We start from the raw sequence: 17338 nt of genomic DNA, 5'->3' as shown, positions 1-17338 counted from the left end.
TGAGAGAACGGAAATAAGATTTGAACACAACAGGATATTGTCCTGCTTTGATTTTAAAGGATTTAAGCAATGAGACAACCAATAAATCCACTGCATGACTGTTTCCTAGCACAGTTAGTTGAAGCACTGCCAAGCTTTTTCAGACACTCACCCCAAGTTTTCTAATGCTTACTCTGATCTCATTACCTGTTTAATTCCTTTTTCTTATGCACCTTTTTTGATGCAGTTTCTTATACAGATGGATTGCTGTTCTCTGCATCTCATCTGCTTCTGATAGATTTCTAGGCGTCTTCTTCCCTATTCACCTCTGTATTTTGGGTATTTCTTTGCTCTAGTGATTAGCTACGTAGCTTGAACTATTATTTGTGTGGTCTCATTTGATTTGTGTCCCACATACCTGGTTCGTTACAGCTTTACCCTCTTGTTTTGCTAACAGCAACCAGAGAACTGTCTGTTCTTTAAACCCTGTGTTGTTGATTCTCCTTTTTCACATTATTAAGGACTTTATGAAACTAGACCTACTGCTGATCAGTGTTCAGCCTCTGAACTTTTTGTGCAGTTCAGCTTTCAAATTCAAAGAAACCCTGATCTTTTAAGCTGACCTCAGTTTATTTCTATCTATGCTTTTTTGCAGATTAGTTTTTCCAGTTAGGAAAAATGTGAATTTAAAACTTCATTAAATGCTTTACTGATATCCAGATGTAGTAATTCAGATACATTGCTGTTCCTCTGCTTATTAACTTGATAAGGCTGTCTGGCTAGTATGAATTTTTGCCCTTACTGATCATTGAGAGAACTGCTAAAATGGAGGAGCTATGACAATTTCTGCATGTGGTGTGTAAATGGTGGTTGGTACTTTGATATTTTGATATATCTGCAGATTCTGACCTGAGGCCTGAGAGTCTTTGGCCCTCAGTGTTTTTTCTAAAGCAAAGCAGCACTGAGATTCCTGGGGTAAGGTCTGGTGCTCTAATTGTAGGGGTGGGGGTCCTCTAAGTCTGGGTTGAGCTTGTACCGTATTCTCTCCTTGTGATGACTTCACTATTAAGAGGATCTCCTTTGGACAGTGCAACAGGACAATTGTGTCCTGCCCTGGTTTGCAAAACTGAATACAGACAGAAATTCCAGTTGCCCCATAGCAATATAGTAATAGAACATGTGTCTGGAAAGGCAAGCAGATTTCAGCATCACTTCCCAAATCACTAGGATGCAAATGCTGCAAGTGCCACCAGAGCGGCTCTGGCACATTGTGTCCCACACCGTGTGATTTTATAGAAATTCATCTTGTGAGCTTCTCTGCTGGCTCACAAAGCTAGAAAGCACAGAGTAGCTAATGTGTGCCCAGTGTCAAGAGACACACCAGGACTATGTGCATCCTACTCCACACTGTGCATGAAATTTTAATACCTAATGAGCTGTAAATTGCTGTGCTGGTTTGTGAGAGAAAATTCCCAATGAGACACAATTTACAGATCTCTCACTGGATTATCAAGTATCTGCTTTACGTGTCGGATTCTTATCTTTGAGTTGAGAGGACTGCTCAGTTGTGTGGGATTGCAGCAAATGTGATTATTGTTACAGATTGCATTGGAATAGACCTGATTTCACCATCACACAAAATGCTATTGTAATTCTGTGCTGCTGACTGGGAGATAAAAGGTGCCAATTAATTGTCTCACTTCCTTTTTTGTTTGTTTTCTTTTTTTGCTTTAATAACAACTCTTGGCACAATCGTGCTTTCCAGCTACATTATAACTGAGTGGATAACAGCACGGGTGTAAACAAATGGAAAGCACTATGAAGTTTGCAAATATTCAGAAAGAAGTGTTTAAGATCCATGTGGCCAAACCTGTTGACTGTGTACAAGTGAATGCACATTTTAAGTGTCATACAAAACATCCACAACTTTTAAGGGACAAGTGAAGGCTGTTGTTAAAGTTGCAAGACTGAAGTGCAAAGAAAAGTGGCAACGTAAGTTGTCTTTTCCGCTGGCTGCTGTGCCTCTCTTGTTTTCTGTCCCAAGACTTTTCTCAGAGGACTGGAAGGCTCCTGGGAGCAGGCTGGGCAGACTCCAGCGAAAATTAAGTAGCTGCACATCCAACATACCAGCCAAAATAAGGGGATGAAGTTTAGATCAAGCAGCTGTTTGAGAAGTTCTCAGGGTTAGCTTCACTTTTACATTTCCACCAGACTACTGCAGTACTGATATTTTGGTCTTGATCCTGGACCTCTGCAGGGGGCACTGAACGGGGGGAGAAGCTTCTTTTGGAAGCTCGACCCTCCTTTGAACTTTCAGCAGGTATTGAGTAAGCGGGGGTTTGTTTACACCCTCAGGTTGAGGAGCTGGCAAGCTCCCAGGGACACAAGAGCATTTCTACATCCAGAGCAACATGCTGGTCATGCTGGCTGCTAAAAGGGTTGGGAAAGCAGGATCTTGTCGAGTTACCTGCGTCTCATTAGGCAACGGGAGAAGGATTTCTGTGTCGTAAGCAGCCTGTGCTTTTTCCAGCTCTGGAAACTGCATGGGAACAGTTTTCCATGAGGCTGTTACTTGTGTCTGCCCTGGCACTGTTACACGCCCCGTGCAAGAAATATGCTGGTTTCTCTGGATTTGGTCAAACAGGACTAAGAACAGCCTTGTGATAACACAGTAAGTCTTCAAATACAGGAGCCTCTGAGAAGTATATTCACAAAGTACAGTCTATCCTATCAACCATTTCAGCTGGCTGGAATTCCTGCTTCATGGTAAATCTGTGGACACCATCTCCCAGGAATGGGGATATTCCAGATCACATAAACTGCAGAAGAAAACATTTTGATTGATGAATCCTGACAAGGTCTAAGAACCATAAAAAAGAGGACTCACTTTATTACCCCTGTAAATTCTGTGAATTTTCAATAGATCATTTGCCAGAAGTATGTCACTTGCCTGAAGACTGCTTCCGGGAAAAAGGACCTGGGATAAAACAGAATACAAAATACAACAGAAGTGACTTCTGTTGTTTTTAGAGCTGACTAATGTTGACTAGAAAAGAGCCTTGATACTTGTGGACAAAGCAACAGTTATATTTTTATGTGGTTTTCTCTGAACCAGGAACATAACAGAATCACAGAATAACGAGGTTGGAAGAGACCTCCAAGATCATCGAGTCCAACCCATGTCCTAACACCTCAACTAGACTAGGGCACCAAGTGCCATGTCCAGTCTTTTTTTAAACACATCCAGAGACGGTGACTCTACCACCTCCCTGGGTAGACCATTCCAGTACTTTATGATTCTTTCTGTGAAAAACTTCTTCCTAATATCCAACCTATACCTTCCTTGACACAGCTTGAGACAGTGTCCTCTTGTTCTGCCAGTTGCTGCCTGGTGGAAGAGACCAACCCCCGCCTGTCTACAACCTTCTTTCAGGAAGTTGTAGAGAGTGATAAGGTCACCTCTAAGTCTCCTTCTCTCACACATTCATGTGTTTGATCCATTGTAATAGATCTTGAAAGGTATGGGATGATGCAGCTGGAGTTAATAAGGAATTATTGTGAAATGCATAGAACTTGCCTCTTCATTCATGCCTTTTTTCTTCTTTTTCCCCTCCCTTGTAGCTATTTTGGAACAATCAGGTAAAGCCAGGGATGCAGAAAAAGATCAACCTGCACAAACGCTTCCTAAATTTCATATAATAAAGCTGATCACAGTCAGGAAATTCAATAGAATCTCTCAACGTATTACGCTTCTAGTAGGAAATTACTTCTCCTTCCTACCAAATTTTAATGTAAAAATGCCGAATACGGGTGACTTCACATGGTTCCCAGTGTGGTCGTTCTTTTTGATTCTGCATGAATTTCACCTCCCTGAAGGTTGTATGGAGCAGCAGTTTGAGGTGTTCTGTGGAACCATTTGCTAAGAAACTGCTTCACACTTTCCTGCACATGTGTACAAATGGAGAGAGAGGCATAGAGAGACATTTCCAGATTTACAGCGCCTTTCCAAACTCTTGAAAGTTTTTAATTCAGGTACATTTCTAGAGTTAGATCAAAGTCTATATAATCTTTACCCAAGTGTGCAGCTACACATTTCTAATCTTGAGATATTGAGAATGCCTGTGACTAAGAATACATTAGACACTTTTATATTTCTCGTCCACACTTGTATTTTTCAGGCCCGTTCCAATGCACATTAAAAACATTAAAATTGATCTGTTACTTACTTGGCTGGCACCAAACTTTAGCTGGCCACTTATGCGTGCTTTGGGAATCGAGTCCAAAAACGTGCAAAGTGTGAGGGGAAAAAAGTGTGGAGTATGAGAGAAAAAGAACAGAAGTGCAGAAAGAGAGAGTGCAAAGTGAGGGGAAAAGTGCAAAGTGTGAGGGGAGAAAGTGCAGAGTAATGGGAAAAGTGTGAAGTGTGAGGAAAAAAGGGCAGAGGCAGGAGAAGTGCAGAGTGTGGGGAAAAGTGCAAAGTGTGAGGGGAGATAGGGCAAAGTGTAAAGGAAAGAATGCAATTGAAAAAGTGCAAAGTGTGAGGAGGAAAGTGGAAAATATGAGGAGGAAAATGGAAAGTGAGAGGGGAAAAAGTGCAGAGTGAGAGAAAAAGGGCAAAGGTGCAGAAAAAAATGCAAAGTGAGGGGAAAAGTGCAGTGTGAGGGGGAAAGTGCACAGTGTGAGGGGAAGAAGTGCGAAGTGTGAGGGGAAAAGTGTGAGGGAAAAAGCAAAGTGAGAGGGGAAAAAGTGCAGAGTGTGAGAGAAAAAGGGCAATGGTGCAGAAAAAAGTGCAAAGTGAGGGGAAAAGTGCAGTGTGGGGGGAAGAAGTGCACAGTGTGAGGGGAAAAGTGTGAAGTGTGAGGGAAAAAGGGCAAAGCGAGGCAGGAAAAGTGCAGAGTGTGAGGGGAAAAGTGCAAAATGTAAGGGAAAAATGGAAAGTGTAAGGGGAAATAGAGCAAAGCGTGAAGGGAAAAGTGCAAAATATGGAGAGGAAAAGTGCAAAATACGGAGAGGAAAAGTGGGAAGTGTGGGGGAAAGAAGCACAAAGTGTGAAGGGAAAAAGGTTCTGAAAGTGAAGGGGAAAGTGCAATGAGGGAAAATGTTCCGTGTGAGAGAAAAATGTGAAAAGTGGGAGAGGAAAATGTCCAGTGTGAGGGAAAGTGGACAAAGTGAGAAGGGAAAAGGGAGAGGCCTGAGGGAGAGAGGAGGATGAGGAGCTCTTGCCTGCTTCAGCGGGAGGTGTCTCAGTGGCACTTGAGTGAGTTGTGTTGAACATTTAAATTGGCCAGATACCTCAGGAAAAAGGAGGTATTTTTATGTTTGGCTGATTTTAAGTGTTTTAGTAAAGCACTACCGAGTGACCCCATAGGGAGGGAAATTGTAATTAATCAGATAAATTAGAGAAGAGGTGTTTGAAGGGGAAAAAAAAAAAATTTCTTGTGCTGGCAAGAAAAAAAGCCCTGCAGAGAGAAGGGTCTCACTGAGGGCTGTAGCTGCTGACATGCCTTCTGCTGTGCTTATACAGATGTGAGTTCCATCCCAAGAAGAGACATCAGATCAAATTTAACATGGCAGTAGTGAGTGAAAAAGGCAAGCCAATTAACTCTACAACTTGAAGTATATAAAGCATACTAGATATTTTTGGAAGTTTCATCAAAATTTTAGGGCTAAGGTAATTTTAATTAAAAAAAGCCAAAAAAAGGAAAGGAAAAAATGTGAATTTGTCATGTCTCTGTGTGTTTGCATTATGTGTCTCTTGTCTCTCTGACTTTTTATGCCTAAACACATCATTAAATCTTTCTATTATATATCCAAGATAAAAGATGACAACTGTAATGGAAACAACTGATCACATATTACTTTTTTCTTGCCAGTGTCTGTGTAAATGTGTAATATGTTTAAGGAAACAGAGAACAAATCTTAGCACTTAATTGAGGCTATTTTTTTTTTATGACTGTCCACCAAGGATCATCCTCTCTGCAGTTGGCCTCAGAATATCATTGACATTGGTCACAAACAATCTACTCTTTTAATATCCAGGACACAAAGCCCCTTTGACATCTGCCATCTCCGTTCTGCAGACAAACTCTCACGGGTGCAATATAGGCTGTAATTGAACTTGCTAATTGCTTCACTTTCTGAAATGCTGACTGCTTAATTGGGATAGGGGAAATAGCGTTCCAGAGCCATGGGCTCAAGCAAGTGTGTAACTCAGAAGCTGCCTAATTATACGTGTGAATAATGCTCGCTGTGATTTATGATAATACCAGTGGCAATGCACAGGAAGACCGTCTCCATCAGAAAAACAAGGCCCCTGTTTGTGAGGTACACTCTGAGGATTGAACACACAGAACACTTTGAGAACCTTGAAAGTGACACCTGCATGAATCAGCCTATCTGTATAATAAAATGCAAGTAGCAGCTGTCCTGTTCGGATCTTAACTGTTCTTTCCTCTGTTGTTTTACTTGGTATGGATAAACACCACATGCTCTGCCTAGTCCCAGTATACTTGGTGCAGAGTGTTCTCTTAGGTGGTTTATAGGTCAAGCTAACTCCATTATAGCACCTGGTACTGTTGGCATTCTCTGGTAGATTCATGCGGTAGAAGAGTTGTTCCTAAACCTTTAGTTTCATGAAAAACCTCAGTGGTGGGGTTTTCTTCCTGATTTTCACCTACTTGCATTTTTCTTGTGGAAAGGAAAGTACATGGGCCTTCATCTCTGGATGATTAGTTTCCCTATAACAAACCAGCTGTGGATTGCCCTCGTATTACAGCCTTAAAGTAGTGGATGGACTTGATGTTTTTCTTTCCAACCATCTTACAATTGTTGTCATAAGAATGAATGGTAACTGCATTGCTCTGTATTGTCACTGCCTTTCTTGTCATATGAATAAGTTCTTTTAGTGCTGTCAGCCTTGGGTTGTTATGAAAATGAGGATCTGCACTTAAGACTGTTATATCTTTTCCTCTCTGAGCAAGAGGCAAGTCAGGTCCAAGCACAGATTTTAAGTAAATGCTTTACATGCAATATTTGCATCATGTGATTACAAGCTTTAAAAAAAAAAACAAACAAAAAACAAACAAACAAAAAAAAAAAAAAAAAAAAGAGCAGGGTTGTCTGCTACTTTTAACATGCTAGGAAAATATGTGTAAGTTTGTATGTTTTAGTATAAAAAGGGATTGATCCTGAAAGGAAAGAGTAGCAGAGTCAGGAGTAGAACTGAAATCTTCAGTTTTTCAATGCTATCAACAGGCAAATGAGATTTTGCTTTAACTGACTGTGTAGAATATTTTGGGTTGGGCACAAGAGGTATGAAATTCTCATTGTTGGGAGTCACCAAACATGTACTTCAGAGATACAGAAGATCTGTTTTACTGTAGGCAGGAGCTGAAATAACTAAAGATATGTGGTTGAGTAAATCAACAGATGAAACCTAGACAAAATAGCAAAAAATATCAGGCAAAGAAAAATGTCTCATATTTGTTCAGTTAAGCAATAATCTTCAGTTATAGGCTACCGGATTTCTTTTTAGTCTAAATGTACAAATTGACACCCTAAAGTCAACTTTATGCAGAAGGCTTGACAGCAGAAGTCCTCCTGATGTAATAAGAGCAGCTCCACTGAGATCAATGGGGATATTTAAGCTGAGGATAGGACTCAGCTTTCTAATTTGACAGCAGCATATGAAATGATCATTTCTGCTGGCACTCCAATAAGATATGAATTAGGAGACAAATATAAAAATTACAAAGCAAATCTAAGTTCCCACTTGAAAGGTAGTTCATACACATGCTGAACCAAACTCAAAAGAGATCAGAGTTACCTGTGTTTGTGGCCCTCTACAGGTTTCTTGGTTTCCTCTGGAAAGAGTATTTTGTTTTGTCCCCCAAAGACCCCTTTCCTTGATGGGCTTAGATTTATTTTCTCTGTTCTTTCTGTAATTCTGATTCCCCCATGCCCTTGATTTTCTGTAGATGCTGATTATGAAATGATTTATCTTTGTTACAGCTAAAAGGCTATGTGTTACCTGCAACTTGAATGGCTGAAAATGAGGTAGTAGTAACAAAAGAGTATTTGCATAACTAGGTGAAGGCCAGGCTGATGATTATATGCTCTTTCACATGTGCTTTTGTGTAAGTGTGTATTGAATTTATCTGCATGTCACAAAATCTGCAGTTGAAACTAATTGGTGCTTTCCCTGGGTCTGTGTTTCTCTCAGGACAGATATCCGTGGATGGATTTATGCGGTATCTGAGTGGAGAAGAGAACGGTGTCGTTCCACCTGAGAAACTGGATTTAAATGAAGATATGTCTCAACCACTGTCACACTATTTCATCAACTCCTCACACAACACCTACCTCACAGGTACAGCAGTGTTGGAGAGATCTAATTTCTTATCTTACAGAAATTCTGAGCATATTTTCAGTGGTAACATAAAATACACTAAAAACATCAACATTAAACAGATGATGGAGTTTAGTTTTCAGGAAAACAAGGGTGGCACTTGATTTTTGTTGTAGCTGCAACACAACTGCATCAAATACACTTTTTTTAACAGGTGAGCAGCAGTTGCATTATTCAGGTAAGGCCTGGTCAGAAGCCCAGTGAAGTCCCTGGAAAGTTTCCCTCAACTTAGATAGGATTCCAGATTAAGGTCCATCTTTAGGGAGGAGAATGAACATTGTACTTTTTATGACAACAAAGATAGCCAGACAAGTGTGCAAAGCAGAATACGGGAAACATCTCTGTAGCTCATAAATTTGCCCCTAAACATTAAATCTGGCAGTTTGTTGTGCTCCATGAAATATGCTTTGATTCAGAGGTTAGGGAGGTTCCAACATGGCACATAACTTTCTGACAGCCCATAAATGCAAGGAGTGGAAATCTGTTCCCTGACACTATCTAACATCTGAGCTGAAATTTTTAGGTGCTGTCATGTTTTTAAAAAGGCTGAGCACCCAGAAGCTCCCGTTAATTAGAGTTACAGTCTGAACTGTACTGACTGCACAGCAAGGTTATCAATGCTTTAAGACTCAGAAAAAGCTAAGGCAGTTCATGAATTCAACTTTTGGCATTCATTTTCTAGTCCAAGGTTCTGTTAACTTGTGAGAAAATAATTGTAAATTTACTATTTTAGTTTGGTTTGCATAGGAACAAATGTTTGGGGCAAGTAGATGTGCACAGGGAATTCTCTCCTGTTTGATTTGATGTTTGCTTTGTCTTGTCATGTTTGCTACTGACTTAGCATTATGTTAAATTTTAAAAAATGATGCTGCACTGAGTGCTAAAAATGTGGCTTATGCATAACATAGGCTTTTTAATGCTATTAACAGACTGGCCTTAACTGACCAACTCCTTCAGAAAGCCAGCATGCCGAAACATAAACAACGGCAGGCAGTGGTGATGCCCAGTTTAAACAGACCTCATGGGAGTTATTTTCATCTGCTTTATGTTTGTTACAGCTCTTTCTCCAGCACCTTCGCGTGCTTTCAGGGAGTGAATGAACTGTCATTGTTTCCATTAGACACCATTTTTCAAGGGTTTATATCTCGGCTGTAAAATGTATTTTGTGCTAGAACTTGTCGCATAAGTATTTGTTTTGACAGCTATTTTCTTTCTCTGAATTAAAAGAAAAGAAAATCAGTGTGGTCGCTTTTAAGTTATGATTCCAATATGCAGAAATTTATGCTCTTTGGTGGAGCAAAGACATGGCCAAAGCTAAAGTAATTTTTAACTATGATGTTTTGCAGACCTCTTACCTCCAATATGGACTTCATTCTGTCACTGAGTATTAGTTGGTGCTTAAGCCAAATGCTGCAGCTTTATACAGATATTCTGGAAGAAAACAGTAAAGCTGTAGTACGAAAGTGAGAAGCACAGGCCCACAGGAGGTTTAAAGACAATGCAATTTAAAGTTGATCTGAAGAGATAAAAGACTGCTCTCTCCTCTACCAGCAGGAATTTATAGCCAGTTCCATACTGCAGATTTTTATCAGGGCTGGTCAGGACAGAGATGTGTTCCAAAGGTCTGGAGGCACAGAAGCCAAAACCCAAAGAATTAAGGATGGGAATTCATGATTAGTCCAACCTATTCTGATTTTTTTAACTGCAGTACGAGTGACCTCACATGCTTAATTATTTACCTTGACACTTGCTAAATTTGCTTTGACTTGTATGTGAAAATCTGCAAATCATCCCAGATTGCATCTACAGGTTTCTTTGCCTGCATTTCCAAGTAACTTCAGAGGCTATATTTGGAAACATGATCTTCAGTCTTAATTTGACAAAATATTCCTATCTTAGTAAACTGGGGGGAGTAAAGCAGGGTAAACTCAGGAAAGAAGTTTGAAACTCTTTCCAATTCCTTGTCAGAGTGCGTGTTTTCACATTTACAGGCACAAACCACAAGCCCTTCCCTTTTAGTGGGTTCATTATCTTCAGTGAATGTGTGGCAGCTGGCTGACAATGGGATTAATGATTTGATTTTTATCTGTGCATTACAAGAACTGAAAGCCTTGGATTTTGCTCTGAGCCTAGATCAGATACAGCAATCACATTCCCATTTGCTTTCTTCCAGCAAGGAAGTAAAATTAATAAAATTAATGGTGACAGGCTATTCCTTTTCCCCAAAAGAGTTTGAAGGATCTGCTCAAGTGCTCATGGCTTTGGAAGGGAAGCCTTGGAAGCACCTTTGCCCTGATTGAGACCATGAAATAGCAACTAGTCATGTCATAATTACCAGGACAATAAGAAAGCCATTCAGTCTGGCAATACTTTATGATTACTGTGCTTAATGCCCTACCAATTATCTTTCCCTTTGTTAGTTTTTTTTAACCCAGAAAAAGCGTGCACAAAGAAGCAACATTATAACATAAAAAGAAACATGTGCACACTCTCAATTTATTTTTAATTATGCTGATCATTTTCCTAGCCTTTAGTAGAAACCCTTGGCAGTACATCAAGTCCTGATTATTTATTTAGAAGTGTTACTGCTTTCTTTTTCTTAGGGAAATGTAATTTTTAAGACCAAAGGTAAAAATCCACAAAGAAAGAAGTGATTTGTAGCGAACCTGGGCTAACTTAAAGAAATGTCATCTTTTAGAAACTTTTTTTACTGTCTGATCATTTTTTCTCACAAGTAGCATATTTATTTCTTTTTTCCCTTGAACACTTAAAGTGCAACTCTGCTTTTTTCTGGCATCTCACCTCCGGTTTCTGCTGTGGTCACAGTGCGGAGTGACTTTGCAACATTTCTTTCAGCAGCACCCAAAAGTCAGAGACAAATGATGACATATCACACTCAGCCTTGCATACTTTGCTGGCTGTGCAATTTGCTGTTGTATATGGGAAATGCAAAATATGAAAATCACACGCCTGTAACACGTTTGGCTAAAAGGAACAATGATATCAGCAGTAGGTTGCTGAGGTATCCGCTGAGCACACACAGCCAATGTGGGACTATCCTGTTCACCCTCAGCATGTGCTTCCCTGCTTACAATCTGGTATTTCAGTTCTTTCTAGTCTCATGAGGGGCATGTTCTCTTTGTTGCTGTCTGTGACCTCTCATCTACCATCCTCCAGCTTTTCTGTTCTCAGTGATTCCTCAGTCCTCACTGTTCCTGCTTATTATCTGCATTCAGCACTTCCTTGAAACCTTCTTCACCTCCAAAGCTTCCAGAACAGTTTCCAAGCTGACAGCACCATATGGAAGGGATGGATGGCTGGGTGATACCATCGTGCTGCCGGGCACACATCCTGCTTTGGTCCAGTGTAAAGTGTTAAAAACAACAGGCAGGGCTGAGAGCCTTATTCTGACTGACGTACAAGCAGGAGCAGAGTATGTCACAGTGTGGGGTCTGATCTGCTTGGCCTGTGCATGGTGAAATAGCTCAGGAGGAAAATAAATTCAGATAAATGTGCTGTGTGTAAAACAATCTCAGCTTCCAGCACCTTGTGTGGCTGCAGGAGTGAGGAGCCAGGCTCCCAGCAGTTTGGGGCTCTGAGTTTGCATACTGCAAACCCCAGTGTATGATCCAAGGCACTGATTGCTTCTCCAGGACTTGCGTGGAGAGAGGAGATTCAGCAACTCATGTTTGTGCATGGCAGAGGGAGGATACAGGCACCTCATGCTGGGAGAAAGTGCTGGGAGGGAGGGAAGAAGCAGCCTCTGGTTCTAGAATAATGAAGAGTCAGGTGATTCCAAATACCTGGATCCAAAAATCCCCCAGTTGGGGAGGAAAGATATCTTAAATAGATTGCAACTATGTTTTAAGTCCTTGTATTTCAAATAACTTTCGCTTGGAAAAACAGTGGTGGATGAACCCATCAAGGGTGCACTTCCTGAGAAATGAGCAGCTTAAAGCTGTAGAAGTGTGGAACTGCTCTGTGTAGGGAAACATGGGTCATGTCCTCAGCTTAGATCAACCAGCACTGGCACGTTTTGCATAGTATCCTGTCAGGTATCATTTGGCCAATTATATTTTTCAGAAATGTGAATTTTTCTCAAAATCCATTTCTCCTTAGCCCATAGAGAATGATGGGATGCAAATGTTATCTATGGTATTACTGTAGACACTGCTTGTATTGTAGAAGGGAATACATAATGCTTTCAATTTCCAGTATTAAAAAATTGATCTGTACTCAGGCTATTAAAAATAGACTGGAAGTGTTCCCTTTGTGTCTGTGTTATCACATTTTGGAATACAAAAGGGGTATTTTAAAATAAATGCAAATAGCAACTCACACAATGGAAATTTCTAAATAATATATGCAAAAAAACATTTGAGGGAACATTCCTCATATTCTGTATTTCAGAAAAACAAGCTGTTGGGACTATTAAAACATGTGCTAGCATTTTACACTCTGCCTGGGAGTCTTTCTGAAGATTTTATGGTTCAGAGGTTGAATATCCTCTTATCCTTTGCAGGAATCCTTCCAAAACGTCTGAGCCTTATTAATAAGGTAGTGTGGGAAGTGTCATATGGCAAGTGATGCATGTCATGATTTTCTTAAGCACTTTTGAAGGTGAAGGATCTTGGAGCCCAAAACACTTAGCAGTGATAACCACCAGGAGTCTCTCAGGAAATAGAGTTTGTTAATCATAGAATAGTTTGTTAATCCAAACTCAAAATGCTCTGAGGGAAAAGAGAGACAACATTAGAACAGTTTTCTAAGTGAAAGTGATTTTTTAGGCAGTAGAGTTCAATGGATCCCTGTGAGAGCCAGGATTTCCTAGGCAGATGCTTAGGGATGAGTACATGGAAATGTGAGTTGTTATTCTCTGATCCATGCTTATGCTTGTTTGCATCCTGCAAAGAAAAAGAGCCACTACTTAACCCAGACATTGGAATTGCACCAAAAAGGCTTTTGTGTGAATAAAGATAATCTTCCATAACCAAAGGTGAAACAGGAAAAAGCTAAATTCCAAAAACAAAAAAAAGAGACTCATCACTTTGCTGACTCCATTTGGATTTTCAGAGCTTTCCAGCACTGGCCAGTTTCTTCTGTTATTAACAGATATTTGCCATTGGTTCCAGCAGAAAGTGAGAATTCTTATGGATTTCAACAGGAGTAATGTTAATACCTTGTGGAGTATGTATGATTGCTCCAGCTCATGTATCAGACAGAAACTGTAAACAGGGATTTTCAAATAAGAACGGTTCTGTTACAGTTTTAGTACAAGGTAAAAACAGAGCAAAGGCAGACAATGCTGTTTTGTGAAGCAAATCCCAAAATGTGTATTTCCCAGCATAAAACCTAAACATGGAATCGCAGAGACAATAAAATGAGGATTAATCTGCATTATATTATATGCCAGTCTAGATGAAGTATTTATATGTCCCCAGTCAGCAAAGAATCTTTGCTGTAAATGAGCTCACTGCCTCCTTAAAAAGAAAATTAATTTCCTTCAAGAAATCCGGGAAGATCTTCTCAGGAAGTCTGCTAGAAGGCAGGAAACTGCATCCATTTTCTTCACATCTCATAGAAGCACAAAGCCATTCTTCCATTACTGTTACCTCTCTGCTGCAAGAAATTTGTGTCTGAAGGACTGGAATCAAACCTGTTGCAGCAGATGAAGACAACCTGGCTGGATATCCTTCCCTGAATCCCACTGGACTTCTTTGTTGGCTTGGGTTGAGAATTTTTTTTTTATGTTTCTTTTTTAATACTTCCCAAGTTTGGAAAAAATGAATTTTCCTTCTTAATTTTTAGCTTTATAATATCTCATTATTGGAAAAGGACAGTTTAATTGAATTTCTCTCTACATAATACAGTATCACATCAGGAAATTTAACTGACCAACTCATTGCAGTGGTTAGCATATTAAATATTGATTTGAGACCTAATGATGGTGCCATTAGTGTCTGCAGGGGGTTTGTTTCATCTTGTACTAAACTGCGTTGCATGTTGTGAGAAAATGTGGTCTTGGTCTCCTGAGTTTCCTCTGAATTTCACACTGCTTGTCAAGGGATAAAATCTCATAGAACTAAGCTTTTTTATTATTATTATTTTATTTCATGTATTTGATGCTGCTCGTCAGAAGCTTTTGAGCTGACTTCAGCTGGGTTATTTCTCTGTCTGACTGAGGGCAGGATCCGAACCATGACACTGACTGTGCCAAAGTAATTTCCGTTGCGTCTTTGTGTTCCTTGGAATGTTACTCCTCTCAGCCGAGGGTAAAAGCTGCTGTTAACTCTGATTATTGTTAGATCAGTTGTATCTATTCCTGAGGCCCAAAATGACTTCCCTTTCTTTGTGTTCTGTCCCAGCTGGACAGCTGGCTGGCAACTCCTCGGTGGAGATGTACCGGCAAGTGCTCCTGTCGGGCTGCCGCTGTGTGGAGCTGGACTGCTGGAAGGGACGCACAGCAGAGGAGGAGCCGGTCATCACACATGGGTTCACCATGACAACTGAGATATCCTTCAAGGTACAGCACTGCAGCACACTGATGTAGCTGGTTTAGCTGGGGAGGGCTCTTTTTGTGCAAAACTATCACAGATATATCACTGCGAAGGTGGGAGGGGCAGAAATGTGAGGGCAAAAAGATGCTGTAAGAGGAAATTACAGAGCAGCTGCAGACTTGTTGGAAGAGAAGAGAAAAGAGAAGAGAGGAGAAGAGAAGAGAAGAGAGGAGAAGAGAAGAGAAGAGAGGAGAGAGAGAAGAGAAGAGAAGAGAAGAGAAGAGAAGAGAAGAGAGAAGAGAAGAGAAGAGAAGAGAAGAGAAGAGAAGAGAAGAGAAGAGAAGAGAAGAGAAGAGAAGAGAAGAGAAGAGAAGAGAAGAGAAGAGAAGAGAAGAGAAGAGAAGAGAAGAGAAGAGAAGAGAAGAGAAGAGAAGAGAAGAGTTGCAGCATTTGGACCTTGCATGGGGAGAGAGGGTCCTTGTGGTCATGGCAGTGTGAGGAAAAGGGAAGAGAAGAGAAGAGAAGAGTTGCAGCATTTGAACCTTGCATGGGGAGAGAGGGTCCTTGTGGTCACGGCAGTGTGAGGAAAAGGGATTATGTGGTGTGATAGCACTGCCATCTGGGGACTGGGCTCCATGCCCAGGTCCATGGTCCTGTGCACGTCCCTGCAGCAAATCTCACAGGGAGAGAACCAGCCAAGGCCAGAGCCAGGACTGAAGGACCAGGCACAGCCACCACAACTGGTTCTGCACAGAGACAAATGGGGGTGTGAAGGCATTGTTGGGTTACATCTCCACAGGACAGAGCTGGAGGCCACAGGATTTGGACAGCAATAACCAACACATCAGTTCACTCCTTCTCTCTTCTCTGCTTGGTCACTGGGAGTAGGAGGTGAAAGTCCTGAACTGAGGCAGGAAACAGCAGCTAGATCTCAACAATTTGCAAGCCTTTAAATTCCTGTGGGCAGAGAATATGGTGCTCACGGCCAGATGGGCAGGCTCCATCCACAGGACCCAGACACTCAGCATTATATTTAGAAAAGATCAATAAGTGTATGTGCACTGTTATCCTTATCCCTGGTACTTGGGATCAGATCTGAAGCACTGGAGGGTGAAAAGGAAAAATTAGTATCTTTGGAGACTGTGAGGGGATATTTGTGTCTTGCAAACCCTAAACAAGTCATCTTTATTATTGAATTCCATCTTCCATTTCCTTTTCTACAGTATAAGGTAGAGACCTTACCCTTAGCAATAACCTTAGATTGTTATCATCTTGTTATTCTTAAAGATGTTTTTGATCTGGGGTGTTAGAGGAGCACAATGGAGGTGCTTTCCTGTAGTGTTAGGATTGGTAGTCAGCACAGCTTATAATGATACATCAGGAAATCATTTCTGAAGTGTGAAGAAATAATTCTTCTTCATCTGAGACACTAACTCACCATGGAAATACATTTCTAGACTTAGCCATGTGCAATAATATGTGGGAAAATGTTCATTACTGACTTTGGTTATGTTGCAGGGATTACGTGTGGCTTGTGTGCCAGCTACAGCTTTGAGACATTTCTCCCATACTCGAAACCTGTTGTTGGGTGGTTTTTCTTGCCTTCTAGTGCCTTTCTTTAGGGAAAAAAGCGAACAGTTCTGCCACAGACAGAACACCAAATTTCACTTGTACCAGAACACTCCTTTTTTTTCCAGTTTGCTTTCTCTATAATTCTTCCCTGATTGAGTTAATCACAGAAACACGTAAAACAACCTTCTTGCACGTTTGTTATTAACTTTCCAGTTACGTTTATGTGAAGCCAATTATGTTTACAGGCATGGGGTTTGATTGCTGGAAGTCCTTTAATTAAGGAAGATGGCTCTCGACTGCTTTGGTCATGAGCAGGAATTTAAAACAAAATTAATCTGATTTTTAGAAGGATTATTAGCAGGAACAAGGATTATCCTTGGTTATTTAAATGTTCAACCCTTGGCACTGTGCTGGCAGGAGAGATATTGGGAGGTATTTTAAACCTACTCAGGAGTATTTCATCAGTCATTTCAGGGCAGGCATTTTTTAATCCACACAGAAAAACATGAAAAACATCTCGACTGCCGATTTCTTTTCACCACTCAAAAGTGTGCTGCTTGGCTGGGGAGGAGCAAAATGGCAGTGAAATAATGTGTCAGGAGTGTGAGAATCAATTCATGTCTTGAATGCTGAATCATTTATCAGCTCACACTTTTGCCAGGACCACGGCACAAGGATTCTGCTCAGTCTGCCAGCTTTCACAGCTTCAGACAGATTTCCCGAAGTGCAGAGGCAGCAGCACTGTATGCTCCTCATCATTATGTTCCTGGGGTTTTTGGTTCCTTGGTTTTCCCCTTGCTCCATGTCTCAGAAATCCGTAAGGTTTTTCTCAGCTGAGGCTTGTGAGCTGCTGCTGGGGGGGATCCTACAGGGAACAGCCATA

At 40.8% G+C, this 17338-nt stretch overlaps 1 protein-coding gene and 1 long non-coding RNA gene across 3 annotated transcripts in view; one reads left to right on the top strand and one right to left on the bottom strand.

Annotated features, from left to right (window-relative positions):
* The window catches only part of LOC125323645, a 175559-nt gene that overhangs the window by 21776 nt on the left and 136445 nt on the right, over positions 1-17338 (bottom strand). The gene's annotated exons all lie outside the window — the stretch shown is intronic.
* The window catches only part of PLCB1 (phospholipase C beta 1), a 341635-nt gene that overhangs the window by 226866 nt on the left and 97431 nt on the right, over positions 1-17338 (top strand). For both annotated transcript variants that reach the window (XM_048298797.1, XM_048298798.1), the window contains exons 10-11: positions 8201-8347; positions 14752-14909. In XM_048298797.1, the coding sequence (XP_048154754.1) occupies positions 8201-8347; positions 14752-14909 (305 nt within the window). The remainder of the gene's footprint in view (positions 1-8200; positions 8348-14751; positions 14910-17338) is intronic.

This window comes from Corvus hawaiiensis, chromosome 3, assembly GCF_020740725.1.
Source record: "Corvus hawaiiensis isolate bCorHaw1 chromosome 3, bCorHaw1.pri.cur, whole genome shotgun sequence".
NCBI classification, from domain to species: Eukaryota; Metazoa; Chordata; class Aves; order Passeriformes; family Corvidae; genus Corvus; species Corvus hawaiiensis.
The sequence above is the reverse complement of the archived record's forward strand: the minus strand, read 5'-3'. Positions and strand labels throughout refer to the sequence as shown.